At 31.9% G+C, this 17865-nt stretch overlaps 1 protein-coding gene across 3 annotated transcripts in view; it reads right to left on the reverse strand.

Moving 5' to 3' along the window:
- Positions 1–17865, reverse strand: part of ERCC6L2 (ERCC excision repair 6 like 2) — a 162646-nt gene that overhangs the window by 55941 nt on the left and 88840 nt on the right. For all 3 annotated transcript variants that reach the window (XM_031937698.1, XM_031937697.1, XM_031937699.1), the window contains exons 16-17: positions 16275–17448; positions 6183–6337 (exon numbers count right to left, since the gene is read on the reverse strand). In XM_031937698.1, the coding sequence (XP_031793558.1) occupies positions 6183–6337; positions 16275–17448 (1329 nt within the window). The remainder of the gene's footprint in view (positions 1–6182; positions 6338–16274; positions 17449–17865) is intronic.

Genomic DNA, 17865 nt, shown 5'->3' on the forward strand with positions numbered 1-17865 from the left:
ATTTCTTTAAGCCCTTGTTTGGCTTTTTTCTTTCTTCCCAAGTTTAGATGCTTATCACATACACACCTAAAAACTATCATCTCTCACTCTATGACACCACAGCTTATGATATGACTGTTATTAAGAGTATTGAAGCAAAGTTGAGAAGAAAAAATTCAATCAGTGACTGAGGTCGGCTTTTTCTTAGTAACTTTGTAGGAGAGCTTTCTAAATGCCATCTATACTTCTTTTAAAAGGACTAAAATTTCCAAGAGGGTTCACAACCGACTTTTCAAAGATCTTTAGCTTAACATCTTCATATTCACACCAAAGATTTCTGACCACATCTACTGAGGGAGTGATGATACTTCTATTTTATTTTCTCAAATGAACAACAAATTGAAAACTTGCACAAGGCTGATGGCAGGCACATTTCTCATTCATTAAGAAATCACAGGATGACATAACTGAAGTTTGGAGAAACCTTGGAGACCAGTCTCAGACATTTACCCACTAAGACTATGAGAAAGTCATATAATCTCTCTTCACCTCGGTTTTATCTTTTAAAATGAGATAATAATAATACCTACTTGAAAAAGTTATTGTGATGTTCAACACAAGTAATTTACATATTCTGAAAACCTTAAAACACCAGATAAAGCCAGTTATTATCACAGATAAGGAAGCTGAGGCCAAGACAGGTTTATGAGTCTTGCTGAGGGTCACACAGGTAATATAGCACTAAAAGAGGAGATGTGAACCCAGGTCTTCTGATTCCAGAGTCAATATTCTTTCTACTTTATCATACTATCTCCCCTTTCTGTCACTGATACTGACCACTGAAAATCAGTTGAACTGAAAAAAAATTTTAAGAGATATTAACTTTAGAGGGGAAAGTTACCATGACTTTCCAGTACTCAACTTGGAATCATTACTTTACTTAATATATCTTATTTTTGTGCTCTATGTCAATGCTACAAAGACAACACAAAGCCCTGTAGGGAGACTTTTTGTTGTTCAGTTGTGTCCATGGACTGTAGCACGCCAATGTTGTCCACAGAATTTTCTTGGCAAGTATTTAGATTAGTTATTGCTAATAGGAAGAAACTAGGAAAATGTATTCCCATTGGAAAAAATGTTGTCTTAAAGCAAGTCGATGGAAAATATCTGTGCAATTTTCAGTACTTTTTCTATGTTATTCCAATTATAACTTGTTTACTTATATTACCTAATATACCTTTTTCATCAATCTCCTAACTTTGTACTTGGTAATTTTAGCATCAGGTTACCACTGAATCATCTTAACTCATCTTTTAATTCTTTTAACCTCTTTAACTTCTTTTACCTTCAATTTATTCTTTGTCTTCTCAACATAGCCATAAGACTAGATATTGGTCAGCCAATGCAGAGAGAATGAGCCTAGGAGATTTTTCATGGTCCAATTCTCCCCTTGTGTACTAAGACAAAATGCTTTGACCAAGTCGAGAAATTGCAGAGCCCTTAACTAATTCTTTGACAAAAACATGAAAATATAATCTTACTGAAAATTAAGAGATGATTCTTTCCATAAATTCAAAAGTAAATAATACAAAAATTACAAAAAAATCCTACATTAAGAAATATTCTATGATCTTTTGTGGTATTTTTGTGATGTTTTGTTTTGTATATTCTCAATTCTAACAAAATAAGTTTGCATAAAGAAAAGGATATTTAAAGACTGGAAGGTTTATAGAATTTTGTTGACTCTCCATTCATTGATATCTTAAATAGCAAATAATAAATAAATCCAGAGATAAATTACTATTCTAACCACCAAAACCAACTAAGATCAAATGCCCCCAATGAGCAGGTAAATCTAACAGCTCTGAAACAAGCCACTTCCCATGAGCACCAGGTTTATTTCTGGCCTGCCCCCTTCAGCCATCACATCCAAGGGAATAACCTTTGGTGAATAATTGGCTTTGTAGCTACAGCAACCTCAACAGTCACTGCTACTGAAGAATCATAAAAGATGTTTTTCACAACCGTAATCCTTGGAATTGTCTTGTAGTTCGATGGATAGGGCCTTGTTAATGGAAATGACACTAAAGATGATTCATTATTACCCATGCCTTCCTAATGCTCCTTAAAAGAATTTTTTTATCTGACCTGCAGTTCAAAATTACCATAGATTTTTCCAACTCCCCATCAGAATGAGAGGATTTGGCAAAAGGGACCAGTGTGCTTTTCTAGCTATATCTTCAGCTCTTAGCACAGTGTTATACATAGCATTACTACTTCATATATGCTTTTAAATATTAATTTATTTTCCAAAATAAAATCACAAAGTGATTTTCATTACATTATCATAGAGGGGTAATAAATTAGAATTTATTTATTTGTATATATTATATTATCAAAGTATTAATTATATTATGATACATCATATAATTATTAAATATATTATTAAATTATTATATATTATGAACAATTTATATAATTATGTCAATAAATGAATGAATGAATGAATGAATACATTCCACAGAATTTCAAAGAACAAAGGATGTGGAATTTTTCTATACTGAAAAAAGAGGTGGAACTCATAAGGGAAATCTCCTAAAAGATCTTTTTTTATGAGAAAAAACTATACTTTACAGCTGATGCACACTTCAAATGGTTATGTTATTTAATATTTTCTCATTAAAATCTCCTCATATACTTAGTTCAAGTATCATTATTCCCATTTTAGAGAATAGGTAAAGATGGGGAGGTAGAAAGGATTGGGTAACTTATCTAAGATCATACGTATAGTGGTAAAAGAGCTGAACCTCTTACCCAGATTTTTTATTACTATACATCCACACAAAAGATTTTGTTATATAAAGCTTCCCAGGGATGGGACATGGAATTACTGTATAGAACTAAGAATTATGTACATGGAAAATTTAATTCAGCTGTTTTGCAAACTGTGATTTTTTTTCAAAGTTCTACATAAGTTTTTATTGGTGTCATTCTTCATGATTGCCTGTGAAATCTATTTCCTAAATATTCCTGAACATTTAAAGTTTATTTACTAATATTAACTGACATAATTAATAATTTAAAATTTGCTTTGCATATTATATACCTTATCTCATAAGTTTCACAATAACTTTATAAGTTAAGTACTATTATACACATTTTATAGGCTCAGAGGCTTCTTTATTATGGTCATGTAATTAGCAAATATTAAAACACAGTTTTAATTCAGGTTTTCCTGAACTGAAGTTCAGGTTTTCTACTCTTTATATTAATGGTGTCTCCACATTAGAACAAGGGTATATACATAACTATATACAGAATAAATATAAAGATGATAAGTCCCCCCCCAAAAAAAAAAAAAACCAACAACAACAAAACCCAACCCAAAACCAAGTTATTTAAATATGTTTGAGGAGGAGACAAGAATTTAAAGGAATAGAACATAGAAGGTACTGCCTGAACTATCTTGAAGGGAGAATCTTCTAAACAAGAGGCATAAAGATGGGATTATAGCTATATGGTTGAACAGAGAAAAAACTGGTTTTTCTGAATTATAAAGTGCAGAAGAAGGAATGAAGTACAATGAGATTTTAAAGGAATATTGGGCAAGTTTGTAAAGGGCTTTCAAAACTAAACAAAGGAGTTTATATTTGAATTGAGGAGTCAGAAGTCACTAGAATTGAGTGAGTAGAGTAATGATACTTTCAGATCTGCTATTTAAGAAATCACTTTGGCCTTACTATATAGAATGGGCTAGAGTGGAAAGAAATATGAAATGGAGAAATCACTGAGCAGTCCATTATAATAATCTAGGCAAGAGGTGATGAAGGCCTAAACTAAGTCTAGATCTGTGCAAGTAGACAGAAGGACTTCGATATGAGAAATATTATGGATGTGGAAATGGGAATATTTGGCATCTGACTGGTATGTGTGGTGAGTGAGCAGGAGAAGCTGAAGTTAACACCAAAATTATGAAACAACACAAGGAAAAATTGTGATGAAAGCCCAGAGAGATAGGATATCAAAAAAGAGGTGGTTATCAGTAGGTCAAACACAGCAGGTAGATAGAAAAGGATAAAGACTGAAAAAAGACAATCATATCTGGCAAATTCAAGATTGTTAATAACTCTGAAGAGAGCAGTTTTAATCAAATAAAGATGTTAGAAGCTAGACTGCAAAAAGGTGAAGAGGCTAGTCAGATGATTTGACCTTTTCCTATGAAAATATGTTTGTTTTCATACTCAGCTCCCAAGTTTATTGTGAGGATAAAATGAGATAGTAATTGTAAAGTGTTTTCTAACCTTAAATTTCTATATAGATGGTAGCTATTATTAATTATGAAGAAAAAAAGGCATGTAAACTATTTGGGAATAAGGGCTCTTTTAACTTTTCCTTGACATTCCGAAACCCTCACATAGGTCCCAGCACATGGTAGGCACTTAACAAATGCTTTATGATTGATTTGGGGAGAGGAAAAAGAAAAATTTGTGCAAAGAACAATAATACATAGTTTATAAAAACTGGATTAGATAAATTTTTAATTTTAAAAAGTTGAGATGTTCTTGGCCCAAATAAAGTAGTTATCTTGCAAATTAAGAATTTTTGTGCCTATCTTTTGTTTACTTCTCATACTTTCTCAGTTTTTAACAAAGGTCCTTGAACTATATGAAATGATTCTAGGAATGCTGCTTTCTGATGCTAAAGATGGCCCTGAAAGTTGGGGGTGCTTTGCTCCACTCCTAGCAACATTTTTACTTTTTGTCTTAAAAACAAATTGGAAACAGCATTACTTCACAGAAACTTAATTTTAATCCTTTAATTGCCACATATAATTAAAAAGTATTTTGTTCAAAAATGAAGTTTTGTCATGCAAAAAAATTACATAAGTGGTTATAAAAAAATTACTCAGCATCACAAAGCTTATTTAAAAAAATAACTTTAATTCTCAGGATATAAGGTAATGCAATGGAAGATAAGGAGAATGTCTATTCATTTAATTAGATGAAATCATCTAATGGGAAACTAAACACACATTCTATTGCAAGTGAGAAATTCTGGAAGAAGATCCCTGTATGCAAAATAATTTGAAAGATTAACTGAGGTCTCCATTTCATTGTGTATGCTTGGGCATTGTTATATTAATCTTAAAATTATCTACAGAATGAGAAAAATATATTTATGTAGAATTTTTAACTTAGCTGAAGTCATTTGTATAAATGTCTAACAGTTCCTTACCATGTTTCCCAATCACTGGCCAGTAGCAGATTTTTTTGGGTATAAAAAGGTTTTTTTTTCCTTCTTTCTTCCATTTGCTATCAAAGGTTCTTATCTCTTTTTGTTGTTAAATCAGGAAATTAGAGGTTAAGTGACTTTCTCAAGGTTATTTGAAAAAATAATTAGCTAGTGAATGTCTGAGGCTAGATTTCAAATTAGGTCTTCCTATTCTAGGCCCAGCACTCTACCCACCAAACCATGGAACTGCTTTCTTCTAACCTATTAACTTAAAATACTGAATAATATTGTCATTCCTTCTTCTGAATTCCTTTATTCCTGCATTCTTCCTTCTTCCCAGTTACTGGTTCCCCTTACTTGACTTAAATTACAAAATTCTATCTAGGAGTTCTGGTGCCTAGAGAAAACTCAGTTGTGGTAGAAGCACTTGAGGGGCCATTTTCTAGACCATTATTTATGCTCAGGAATTATGCTAAGATATTCTATAGGTAAAAAGCAGTATCACTCCACAAATCTACCAATGGAACTGCCTTGAGTGCTGAAGTGTCTCTTCCCCAGGGTTATAAATCTGAATAAATGACAATTTCCCCTTAGAACCTGTCCTCCACTCTCCTCATTCCTGTAACAAACTGCCAATCACTTGGAAGTAGCATGCGCTACCATTCCTTTGGCTAAAAGGCTGCCCGTGAAGAGAAAATATCTCTCTCTTCCACTTAGGAAAATTGCTAGTTACCTTCTCCAGGTTATGGTTCTGCTCATGAGAGCTACATGAGTCAAAATGCTAAGCACTATATACTCTATAATAAAGAATACAGATGCTTTTTTTCTATAAGTCATGTAGTTTGGGGTCAGAAGCCTTGATCTAGAAGGCATTTGTAGGTCTTTTTCATTCCTATAGCAATCACTTTATTAGTAAGTCTATTTGAAAAAATAATTAGATAGTGGTTAAAAGTACCGTTTGCTCTCTTTACCTTAGTGCTGCATACTGCTATGTTAGCAGGGAGCTGTGAAAACTGTTTCAATTCAAACACATCACGTGTAGCCCATCGGCTCATATGATTTTCTGCTTTGCTTGATCCAATCACATTCTGGTTGGAATGGATAAAAGCCACTTCTTGAACACCATCTGACAAGTGATAAAAGATGAAGATGAACATTAGAGAAGTTTGAAGATTAGCAAAAATAAATAAATAAATAAATTCAAACAATCAAAAATTATTTTATCACTATGTGTGAGGGAAACCTGCGTTTAAGTCCTGTTTCTGACACATACTGACTACATAACCTGCATTGATAGAGGGAAGTTAACTTATCCAGGAGATTCCTATGTCAAGGGAATTCCAGATCTAATCCCAATGCCTATTCTAAATACAAGGAACTTTACTAGATACTGGGGTTACAAAAAATTAAATAAGATATACTTTCCTGCTCACAAAGATATATATACTCTATTAAACAAGAGGAACAGATACATACATTGGTAATGCACATGAAAGGCAAGAGAGAAGACTCTTTTATGAGAAATTTGTGGAGACAGAAACTTATACTCTGGGATAGGAGATATAGAGAAAGGGAGATAAATACGGAACGCTTTTATGGAGAAGGCAGTACTTAAATGAGTTTTGAAAGAAAATTTCAGTAAGACAATGTATAGGAAAATGTATTTTTAGGCAAAGATGATAGGATAACCCATAAAACAAATAGAGAAGATGACTATCTTATTTACATTTTAAAAACTCTAAAAAAATAATATTGTATCAATAAATAAATTATTGTCATTATTTTATTGTTGACTCCTTAATGAAACAATCAGGACATTATTTAAAAATCACAATTCTAAAGCTTAATAGGTATTTGAAATTTTTCCTTTTTTCTTAATAAAGATTTTATTAAAAATAAAGATTTAAAACTATTTAGGTCTAACCTTTCCCTTTCATCATGGTGTAAGGCTTATTTTCAGAAAATCAATTTTGTTGACAGTCCTAACTTTTACACTTGAGGTACATTTTGGCCATCCAAGGATTTGTGGTAGAAGGAATGTAATTCATTTAAAGAACAATACTGGATTTATCTGTTTCCTTTAGCATGTTCTTGACACAGTGACAACAGAAGCTTGGGGTTTATGGTTAAGGGAGTTTTGTCTGACTGATTTTATTCAGCTTTATTATTTGTATTTTACCTTTTTTGTATCATGCCCAGAAAATGTCATGATTGGTAACATTTTAGGAAATGAAAAAAAATCCGAAAGAGATTTAAGTATGGCTAAATTCTTTGTTGTTTTGTTTTTAGATACCTATAATTTTAAAATTATGGACATAAATGATAGGGAGAAAGCCAGGATATATGAAAGCTTCCTCCAACAGCTCTGGCAATGAACTCACTACCCTGATTTAAAATACTGTACTATTTCAGTTTTAGGTCTCTCTCAAACAGAACTTGCCAATCATCTAAAACTATGAAGCATTTGATAAAACTATATTAATATTTCTCTATATTTTCAAATCACTATGCTATAAAGTCTGGCCATTAATACCCATATAATTCTCAAAACATAATTTCTGGTATAAAAAAAATTTCACCAATTTTAACATCAAGATAGAAGCCACTTGTGATATGAAAAAAGAAAAAAAATGTAATTTTGAAGATAAATGGTAAATCTTTTTAATTAAAGAAACAATACTATTAAGTACAAGTTAACAACATTGCTCAGATTTTTAAATTGTTAGTCCTGATTTGTAATTCCAATAGCATGAGGAACTCAAGATGTGGAAATTCCTTCTACCATCACAAATTAATACTTAAAGAGAGTTGCTGGGACACTAAGAGAGTGACTGGGCCCACAGTCATAAAGCCATTTTGTTTAATAGGTCATGACACCTTCCACATGTCATTTAAAGTGGCTTATATTACTGATAAAACTCAAAAAAAGGGAACATGGTTCCTCTTGGATGAATTCTGTAGCATCCTTCATCATGTTATTCCTGAATTATTGCGATAGCCTTTTGGTTGGTTTGCTTGCTTCCAATGTCTCTCCACCATTGATCATCCTCTATCTTGCTGCCTAAATGATGTTCCCAAAATTAAGGTCTGATCTAATCACTATCTCAGATCATTCAATAAACACCAAAGGTTCTCTATCATCTCCAGAATCAAAGATAAAACCACCTGCTTGGCTTTTAATGTCCTTCATAACCTGGGCTCTCCTATATTTCTACGTTTCTTACATTTTACTCCTTTCCATGAATTTTGTGATACACTGACATTGGCTTGTTTGCTCTTCCTCTAATATATTAAACACTTCCTCTCCTGACTGATCATTTTTATTCCATCTCTAGAATTTTCCTCTTCCTAATGTTCTTTCCCTTGATTCCCTGGCCAAAGAAGTCATTCTTAATCATCCTCATACCTTTTCTCTATTAATTATCTCCAATTCATTTTCAGTATATCATGTTTATATATAGCTGCTTGCATATTGTCTTCCCCATTAGAATGTAAGCTCCCTAAGAGCAAGGACTACCTTTTGCATTTATTTGTATCACCAGCCCCTAGCATGGTGCCTGGGACATATAGGTGTTTAATAAATGCTTGTTGACTAAAACAAAACCAAGTATACTTTCCTAGTTACTGAAAAAAAAGACATGCATTTTTTTTTAAAGAAGGCATATTGAAAGTGAAAATCAAACAGCAATATATTTATTGTAATAACTTTTGTTGACCACTTTGACATTAATGTCATTCCAAAAGTATATAAATGCAAAGATGTGTTGCATACTTAGTCTAGTACTTAAATACTTGAACATTTTTAAGTTTTCTGAACTGAAGTAAGTTTTCAAAAATATATTAAGGTCCTAATACATGTAGGGAATAGTGCTATGCTTTGGGGGAGGCACAAAGGTAAATAGGACACATGACTTAGTATAGTGTGAAAGATGAACACAATTTTATATATAGTCTAGTTCAACCTCCCTACTATATAAATATTAAACTGACGACTGGGGAGTTAAATTAAAGATTTAGCTTAGCTTATATAACCAAGACCAGAAGAGAACTCCTAAGTACTCAAGCTTCAATAAATGCATTACATACACAGATTCCTTGCCCTCAAAGGATTTGCAACCTAATAGATCAATCAACAGGCATTTATTACACATCTATTATATGCGAAAGATTCCCCTAAATAATATAGTTTAAATATTATGTGCAAAATGATTTTAATCCTCTTAAGGTTTAAAGAAGATTGTCAAGACAATGGTTCTTAAGTTTTATTTTTGCTAAATAGAATTCCCTTTAATAGTATGATAAACCTATGGACTCCTCAGAACATTTTTAAATTTAGAAAATAAAATATAATATGACTATAAAAGGAATTATATTTACCAAAATATTTTTTAAAAAGTTCATGGACTCTGGGTTAAGAACCTTGACCTAAGATCCCTTTTTCTATAATAATGAGTTGGTTTTAAAACTGCATTTATAAAATTTGCTAACAGAGAAAATCTGTCCTTCATTTTCTCTGTATCAGCCAATCTCTTCTGAGACCACATACAAAGATGTTACAGTATATCGTGATTTATACCAGTTTGGATTTATACCAGAAAAGGATGATTGCTTCAATACTAGGAAAACTATAAACATAATATACATGATTATTAGCAAAAAGAAAATCACAAGATTATATAGACGCTGAAAACATTTTTGACAAAATAAAACTCATTTTTGTTAACAGTAATTAAAAAAAAAATACCATATCAAACTGAATTTTTTTTTCATTCCAAACATGACTAATTGGCTTAAACATAGTCAAGTATCTATCAAAAACCAAAACCAGAAATATATGTAATGGAGAAATATTAAAGCTATTTCTAACTATGATCAAGAAAAAATCAAAGATGTCTGTTATCATTACTATTATATTATATAGCTCTAAAATGTTAACTATGACAATAAGACAAGAAAAAGAAACTGAGGGAATAAGGTGTTGATGAGGTGAAAAGACATTTACATCTTTGGCAGATATGATTATTTATTTAGAAAACTCTAGAGATTCAACTAAAATTAATTGAATAAATTAATTTAAGTTTAAGTAGCAGCAGAGAAACCTTAAGGAAAGTAGTAGCAGAGAAAATAAATGCACAAAAATCATCAGCTACAGTTTCTGGGGAAAGCTCTAAGTGTGTGGGTGTGTTGGGAGGAAGACTTAACAGTAATGCAAACTAAAAAAGAAAATGAAATCAATGAAATGTTCATATTGGTTGATATTTGTTAAGATCATAACATAGACAGATAGGAGAGAAATCTTTTTTTGTTTGTTTTGTTTTGTTTTTGTTTCTTTTATTGAGGGTATCAATCAGAGAAGGCTTAGTAAAAGAGGTACTATCTGAGCTGAGCCTTGAAGAAAAAGGTAATATTTCAATAGGAAGATGTTGAAGGAGATCAATCCAGGTATAGGAAATGAAGGCAATAGCAATAGGGAATAGGAACTGGTCTAGTTCGACAGGATTATAGAGTATATGAAGGAGAAGGCAGATTGGTCTTAGATAGCAGAGAGATTGTGGAATTTAAAATTTAATTGGTAAGTAGGGGGAAATGACTAGAAGCTTTTGAGAAAAGCTAAATGGACAATAGAAAAAGTATTCTGGAAGAATGGGCTGGAGAGGAGAAGCAAGAAAATGGAGAAAGATAGATGGGTTGGAAGATTATTTTACCACATCTGGTATGGGGATGGGGTGGATAATAAGGGCAGAAACTTAAATGGTGGCATTGTAAGGAGAAAGGATGGGGCAAATGCAAACATTTCAAAGGTAGAATCAATAAGACTAGGGAACTGGTTAAATTTGGGAGACACAGCAGAAGAGAGACTCAAAAGTGACTGGTTTTGAGCGAGGTAACTGAGAAAATGGCAATGACAATGATAGAAATGAAAAATTTAAGACAATGAGAAATTTGGTATTTATGGATAATAAGTTCAGTTTCAGACATATTGAGTTAGAGTTGAATAGGAGATCAAAGAGAGGATCTGTCCAGAAAGTATTTTGAAATGAGAGAAGCCAAGATGACAGGAAAAAGTCAGAAAATGTTCTAAGCTCTTCATAATTTCCTTTAGAAACCTTAAATCTAGACTCTAATCAGATTCTAGACAGAATGAAATAATTTTCCAGGTTATGATATTTCTTTCAGGAAAGGCCTGTCTTGGGTAAAAGGAAAGTGTCACTCAATGCTAGTGGGGTGCGGGGAATTTAGGGAAGATTCTTAGCCACAAGACAGATCAGCAGCAGAGGCCCCTCCATCCTAACTCAGTGGGCCAATGGCTAAGCATACCAACTGTGAGACCTCCAGCCCTAATAGAGAGAGCAAATTTGAAGGTTAAACTGTTTATATCACTAATGGGAAGATGATACTTGTAACTCTTAAGAATGGTATCTTTTATTGGAATAGTTAGAAGGAGGTATAGATAGAGGGTGTGGGAATAGATTGAACTCTGATGTTATAATATTTTTTAAAAAGCCATTAAGGGATCGAAAAGAATTGTACTGGAAGAAGAGGAAAGGGGCAGTAAAATAGGGTAAATTAGAGCACATAAAGAGACAAAAGACCTATTATAGTAGAGGGAAAGCAAGGGCATGAGCATTAACCTCATTGTATTTGGCTCAAAGAGAGAATAATACACACCTTATTGTACAGAGAAATTTATCTTACTCTATAGGGAAGTAGGAGGGAAAGGGGGGGAAAAAAGGGATGGGAGGCTGAGAGAAGGAATAGCAGATTGAGGTAGATAAGGATGAGAAACAAAACAATGATGAGGAGGGAAAGGGTAAAAGAAGAGAGCAAAGTATAAATATGATGGAGGGAAATATACAGCTAGAAATCATAATTATGAATGTGAATGGGATGAATTATTCCATAAAATGGTAGTGGAAAGCAGAGCAGACAATAAGTCAGAATCCTATAATATGTTGTTTATAAGAAACACATCTGAAGCACAGAGATATACACAAGAGTAAAGGTAAAAGGCTAGAACAGAATATATTATGCTTCAGATGAATTTAAAAAGCAGAGGCAGTGATCCTGACCTCAGACAAAGCAAAAGTGAAAACAGATCTAATTAAAAGAATTAAGGAAGGAAATTATACCTTGCTAAAGGGTACCATAGTTAATGAGGTAATATCAACATGAAATATAAATGCATCAAGTGGTATAACATCAAAATTCTCAGAGGAGAAGTTAAGTGAGTTAGGAAGAAATAGACAGCAAAACCATATTAGTGAGGTGTATCAACCTCCTTCTCTCAGAACTAGATAAATAAAACTACAAATTAAACAAGAAAAAAGTCAAGGAAGTGAACAGAATTTTAGAAAAGTTGGATATGACAGATTTCTGGAGAAAACTGAATGGGAATAGGAAAGAATATACTTTTTTCCTCAATGGTATGTGGCACTTACGCAAAAACTGACCAGGTCCTAGGGCATAAAAACATCATAAACAAATGCAGACAGGCAGAAATATTAAATTCATCCCTTTCTGATCATGATGCAACATAAATTATGTGTAATAAAGGGCCAGGGAAAAATAAATCAAAATTAATTGCAAACTAACTAATCTAATGCTAAAGAATGGATAAATCAAACAACAAATTATACAATTATACAATTGATTATACAATCAATAATTTTATCCAAGAGAATGTCAATAATGAGACAACATACTAAAACTTATGGGATGCAGACAAAGTAGTTCTTAGGATAAATTTTTTATCTCTATATGCTTAAATTAATAAAATAAAGAAAAAGGAGATCAATTAATTGGGCATGCAATTAAATAAGTTGGTAAATGGACATAGTGAAAACCCCCAATTAAATATCAAATTGGAAATTCTAAAAATCAAAGGAGATTAATAAAATTGAAAGCAAAAAGTTATTGTACTAACAACTAAAATTAAGAATTGGTTTTATGAAAAAAAAAAAAAAGATGAATCTTTGGTTAATTCAACAAGAAGAAAACCAAATTACCAAATCAAAAATGAAAAGAGTGAATTTATCACCAATGAAAATGAAATTAAAGCAATAACTAGGAGCTATTTTTCCTAAATGTTTGTCAGTAATTCTGACAATCTAATTGAAAAGGATGAATATTTACAAAAATATAAATTGCCCATATTAAGAGAAGAGGAAATAAAATACTGAACCCCATTGTAAAAAAAAAAAAAAAAAAATTGAACAATCAATGAATTCCCTAAGAAAAAATCCCCAGGGCCAGATGATTTAGAAATTAATTTTACCTAACATTTAAACAACAATTAATTTCAATACTATATAAACTATTTAGAAAGCCAAAATTGAGAAAGAAAATTTTAGGACAATTTCCCTAATGCAAAAATTTTGAATAAAATATCAGTAAAGGGATTATAGCAATTCATCACCAGGATAATACACTATGTATGACCAAATAGAATTTATACCAAGAATGCAAGGCTGGTTCAATATCAGGAAAATTATCTGCATAACTAGTCACATAAATAACAAAAGTAACAGAAATCATAATTATCTCAATAGATGCAAAAAAAAAAAAAAAACTTCAGCAAAATATAGCACCGATTCCTATTAAAAACACTAGAAAGCATAGGAATAAATGGAGCTTTCCCTAAAATGATAAGCAGCATCTATCTAAAACCATCAACAAGCATTACATGTAATGGGGATAAGCTAGAAACATTCCCAGTAAGATCAGGGTGAAACCATTATCAACACTATTATTCAATATTGTACTAGAAATGTTAGCTTTAGCAAGAAGAAAAAGAAATTGAAAGAATTTGAATAGGCAATGAAGAAACAAAATTTACACTCTGCAGATTACTACAATTTTGTGGTATCTCCCTTTTTTCTATGAGCTTTCAAATGTTGACAATGACTAAGAAATTACATGTATTAATTTTTTACATATTTCTTCTAGGTCTGATGATTTGAAATTATCAAGGTAGCTAGTTGCTATCTTACAATTTCCATTCTTATTAGATTTCAACTCTGTTATGTAGCTTTGTAATTTGAACAATGAAATACAGGTTTGGATTTCACATTTCTATCTCTAATCCTTAAACTCTCTAGTCTCTCATTTCTTCCCCCCTCCCATTGAATATTTTATTTTTTCCAGTTACATGTAAAGATAATTTTCAACATTCACTTTTGTAAAATTTTGAGTTCCAAGTTTTAAACATATTTCCATATTAGTAGTCATAGTGTAAGAGAAAAATCAAAACAAAAAGGGAAAATACAAGTAAGAAAAACTAAACAGATTTAAAAAAAAAAAAGAAAGAAAGTAGCATGCTTCAATTTGCATTTCTTTTCTTGGTTCTTTACTTGGATTTTTTGAAAGCTCAAAGAAAAAAAGGAAGATACCATAAATTTGTATAGGTCCCATAGATTAAAAGGGAAAATCCTTTTATTTTTTAAAAAAAAAGGAGAAAAGCAGGAAGTCTGAAGATTCCACATAATGTGACTTCTAGCTTCTAAAAAATCTATAATACATTATTAAAAAGTTGGTAAGCAAAGGCCTAGAAAAGGAAATAATGGTAAAAAAAAAAAAAAAAAGACTGAACATAAGAGCTATACACACAGACATTCACAAGGAGAAAAAAGAGAGAGAGAGAATTAGTTATGCTTAACTAAGCTGACTTTCTCTTTTGATAAGATTATTTAATTACTAGATAAAAATGCTAAAGATATAATTTATTTAGATTTCTCAAAAAAAATTTGACAAAGTCTGCCATATAAGGTGAGAAGATTGAAAACGTAGTTTTGAAATTAGGTAAACAATTGAACTGAAAGGGGTCAGTGTCAATTTGGAAGAAGTTCTATAATGGAGCAACCTAAGGATCTGAAGCTGACCCATTTGCCATTATTTGGATAAAGGTACAGATGGCATGCTTATCAAATTTGCATATGACCTAATGCTAGGAGAAATAAGTATCATACTGGATGACAATCAGGACAAAAAAAGATTCTAAAAGATTAAAATATTGGGGTAATACATTAAAAACAATTTTAATTAAGAGGAATGAAAAATTCTTTAGTTTAAGTCCAAAAAATTAACTTCACTAGAACAAAATGAGGAAAGCACAGATAAATAGCAATTTTCATATTAACAGTGTGATGTGGTGGCTAAAAAAACAAACAAAAAATAATGACATCTTAGGCTGCATTAAGAGAAACATAAAATTCAGGACTGTAGAGATACAAGTACTATGATATATTATGCCCTGAACATCTACAGCACAGTGTAAAGCATCAAATTTTAAGAGATTATAAAATGTAGAGCATTCAGAGGACTATGACTGGAATGGTGAGGGCATCTCAAATGAAAAACCGTATGATACAATGAATAGAGAACTAGCTCTGAAATCAAAAGACAGGTTTAATTTCTGCCTTTGTGTTCTTAGTACCTGTATTATCTTGGGCAAATGATAATCTCCCTGGACCTCAGATTTCTCATGCCCAATATGAGAGAGTTGTATTAGATGACCTCTTAATTTTCTTCAAGCTTTAAGCTGTGATCCTATGATATTACACTATACAAAAATTAGCTGAAGGCACTATGAATAGGCAAACTGAAGAAAAGAAAACTCAGGAAAAGCCATGAAACTGTTTTCACGTATCTGAAGAATTATCGCATGAAATAATATTAAACTACCTGTAAGAGTCTTAGTTCAAGAAGGCACAAATAGAAGAAATAGGTAAAAGTTGCAAGGAAATAATATTAGGAAAAGTTAAGGAAAAATTTTCTAACAATGAGAATTGTTCAAAAAGTGAAATGGGTTTTCCCAATAGGTAGAAAAGTTTCCCCTAACTGAAAGTCTTCAAAGAAAATCTGGATAACCACTTGTTGAGAATGTTGTAGAAATCATTTTTGTTCATATATGGATTCAAATACATGACAAATTCCAATTCTGAGATTCTGTCATCTGCATAAAGTTGAAAACTGAAGCCATAGCAATTAGATAAGGGTGCTGTGAGAATTTCTAATGGTGTGAATAAACATTTTAATAAAAATATTCAGAGAAAATTTATAATCACCTAAAATGTTATCCATGGATTCGCCTTTCTGTTCTTGAATAATGTCACTATCTTCATTTGAAAGTATTTTGGGAAAATTGGTATTTTTTTTATTATAGTCAGGAGATTCTGTTGTAAAAGAAAGCCTGCATTTCTTGTTTTTTTGCCTATGACTTTTTTTGGAGAAAGTGATTTTACTAGCTGCTGAATCATCATCTGAAGATGAAAAATCATTTATATTCTGAGAGTCACCATCTAGATTTGCTGAATATAGCTGGCTTGTTTCCAGCTTATCGTGAAGGCTCATTTTGTTTCCTTTTTTGGGTTTAAACTTAACAGAGCTAATTATTCTCTTTTTTATCCTTGATTCTGAGGATATCTCAATATCATCTGATTCATCACTAATATCGCTTACACTTTTCCTTTCCTTTAGAAATTTTTGGACAATATTCTCTGGGTGGTTTATCTTATTAACAGCTGAATAATTTACATTAAAGTCAGATTTCTTGGAACCTGACCAATGATCAACACTGGTGGTCCTTTTAAAGGGATTTTCTGTTTTGGAATTTTCAGATACATCAAAGACTTGTTCATCATTCTTAGGGAAAAACAATCTTTCAGTTCTAAATTGTGTTGGAAAGATGATATCACTAGCATCTGAACTATCTTCTGCTTCTGTGGTCTTAGAGGAAGGACAGGACTGTTCATCTTTATTTTTTAAGTCCCTTTTATTCTCAGAATCAGAAGAAACACTGAGTTTTAGAGTTTCTGTCCTCCTTTGACATTTAAATTTATCTTTATGCTTTAGGTTGCTAGTTGTTTTCTGATGCAATAAAATATTTCCTTGGCTCTGACTCTTCTGGCAGTTACTGACTCTATTATCTTTTCCTTCTTCTAGATAATGCAAAGATTGATCATCAGAACTTTCATCATTAGAATCAACATTTTCATCACTTTCTTCAAACAAACCAGCTTTCCCCTCAAAAAACCTGGAAAAACCACATTGAAGTAAAGTAAGCTGTCCTAGAGAAATTGCAGTGTTACTTTTATCAGAAATTTTGTTTTTAGCAATTTTTGTTCTTGAGCTTTCCATGGATTCCTCATCACTGAAGTCACAGTAGAGATCAGATACTTCTTTTTCTACTACTTCCTCAGATTGTCGTTTTTTATTTTCTTGACATTCAGGATCTGCACTCTAAATTATAAAAGAAAAAAAAGAAGGAAGAATAATGGGAACATTCCCAGGAGAAAACATTACAATTCATCATCATTATCAATGGCCACTGCCTCTTGAAAATGAATAAAAATACCAACACAATGTCTGTTCTTATTCATTTAGTGTTTTAATGTGTACAAAGCGCTTTACATCTAGTATTTTACTAAAAAAGGAACCTGGTTAAATAACAGTAGCTATGTTCTAATTGCTGTGGGTAATCCCTCCAGTGATTCATATCAATATCCAACCATCCTTGGCAATTCTTGTTCATAGATGCCCACAAATTCACCTACTATGCTGGGAAGCCTTACACAGTTTCTCTTGATGAGGTATAAGAGTATAGTGTAAGAAGCTGGTTCAGTGAAAAGAATATTGGATTTGGAATCAAAGTACTGA

The sequence above is a fragment of the Sarcophilus harrisii genome, chromosome 1, assembly GCF_902635505.1.
Source record: "Sarcophilus harrisii chromosome 1, mSarHar1.11, whole genome shotgun sequence".
Classification (NCBI taxonomy): domain Eukaryota; kingdom Metazoa; phylum Chordata; class Mammalia; order Dasyuromorphia; family Dasyuridae; genus Sarcophilus; species Sarcophilus harrisii.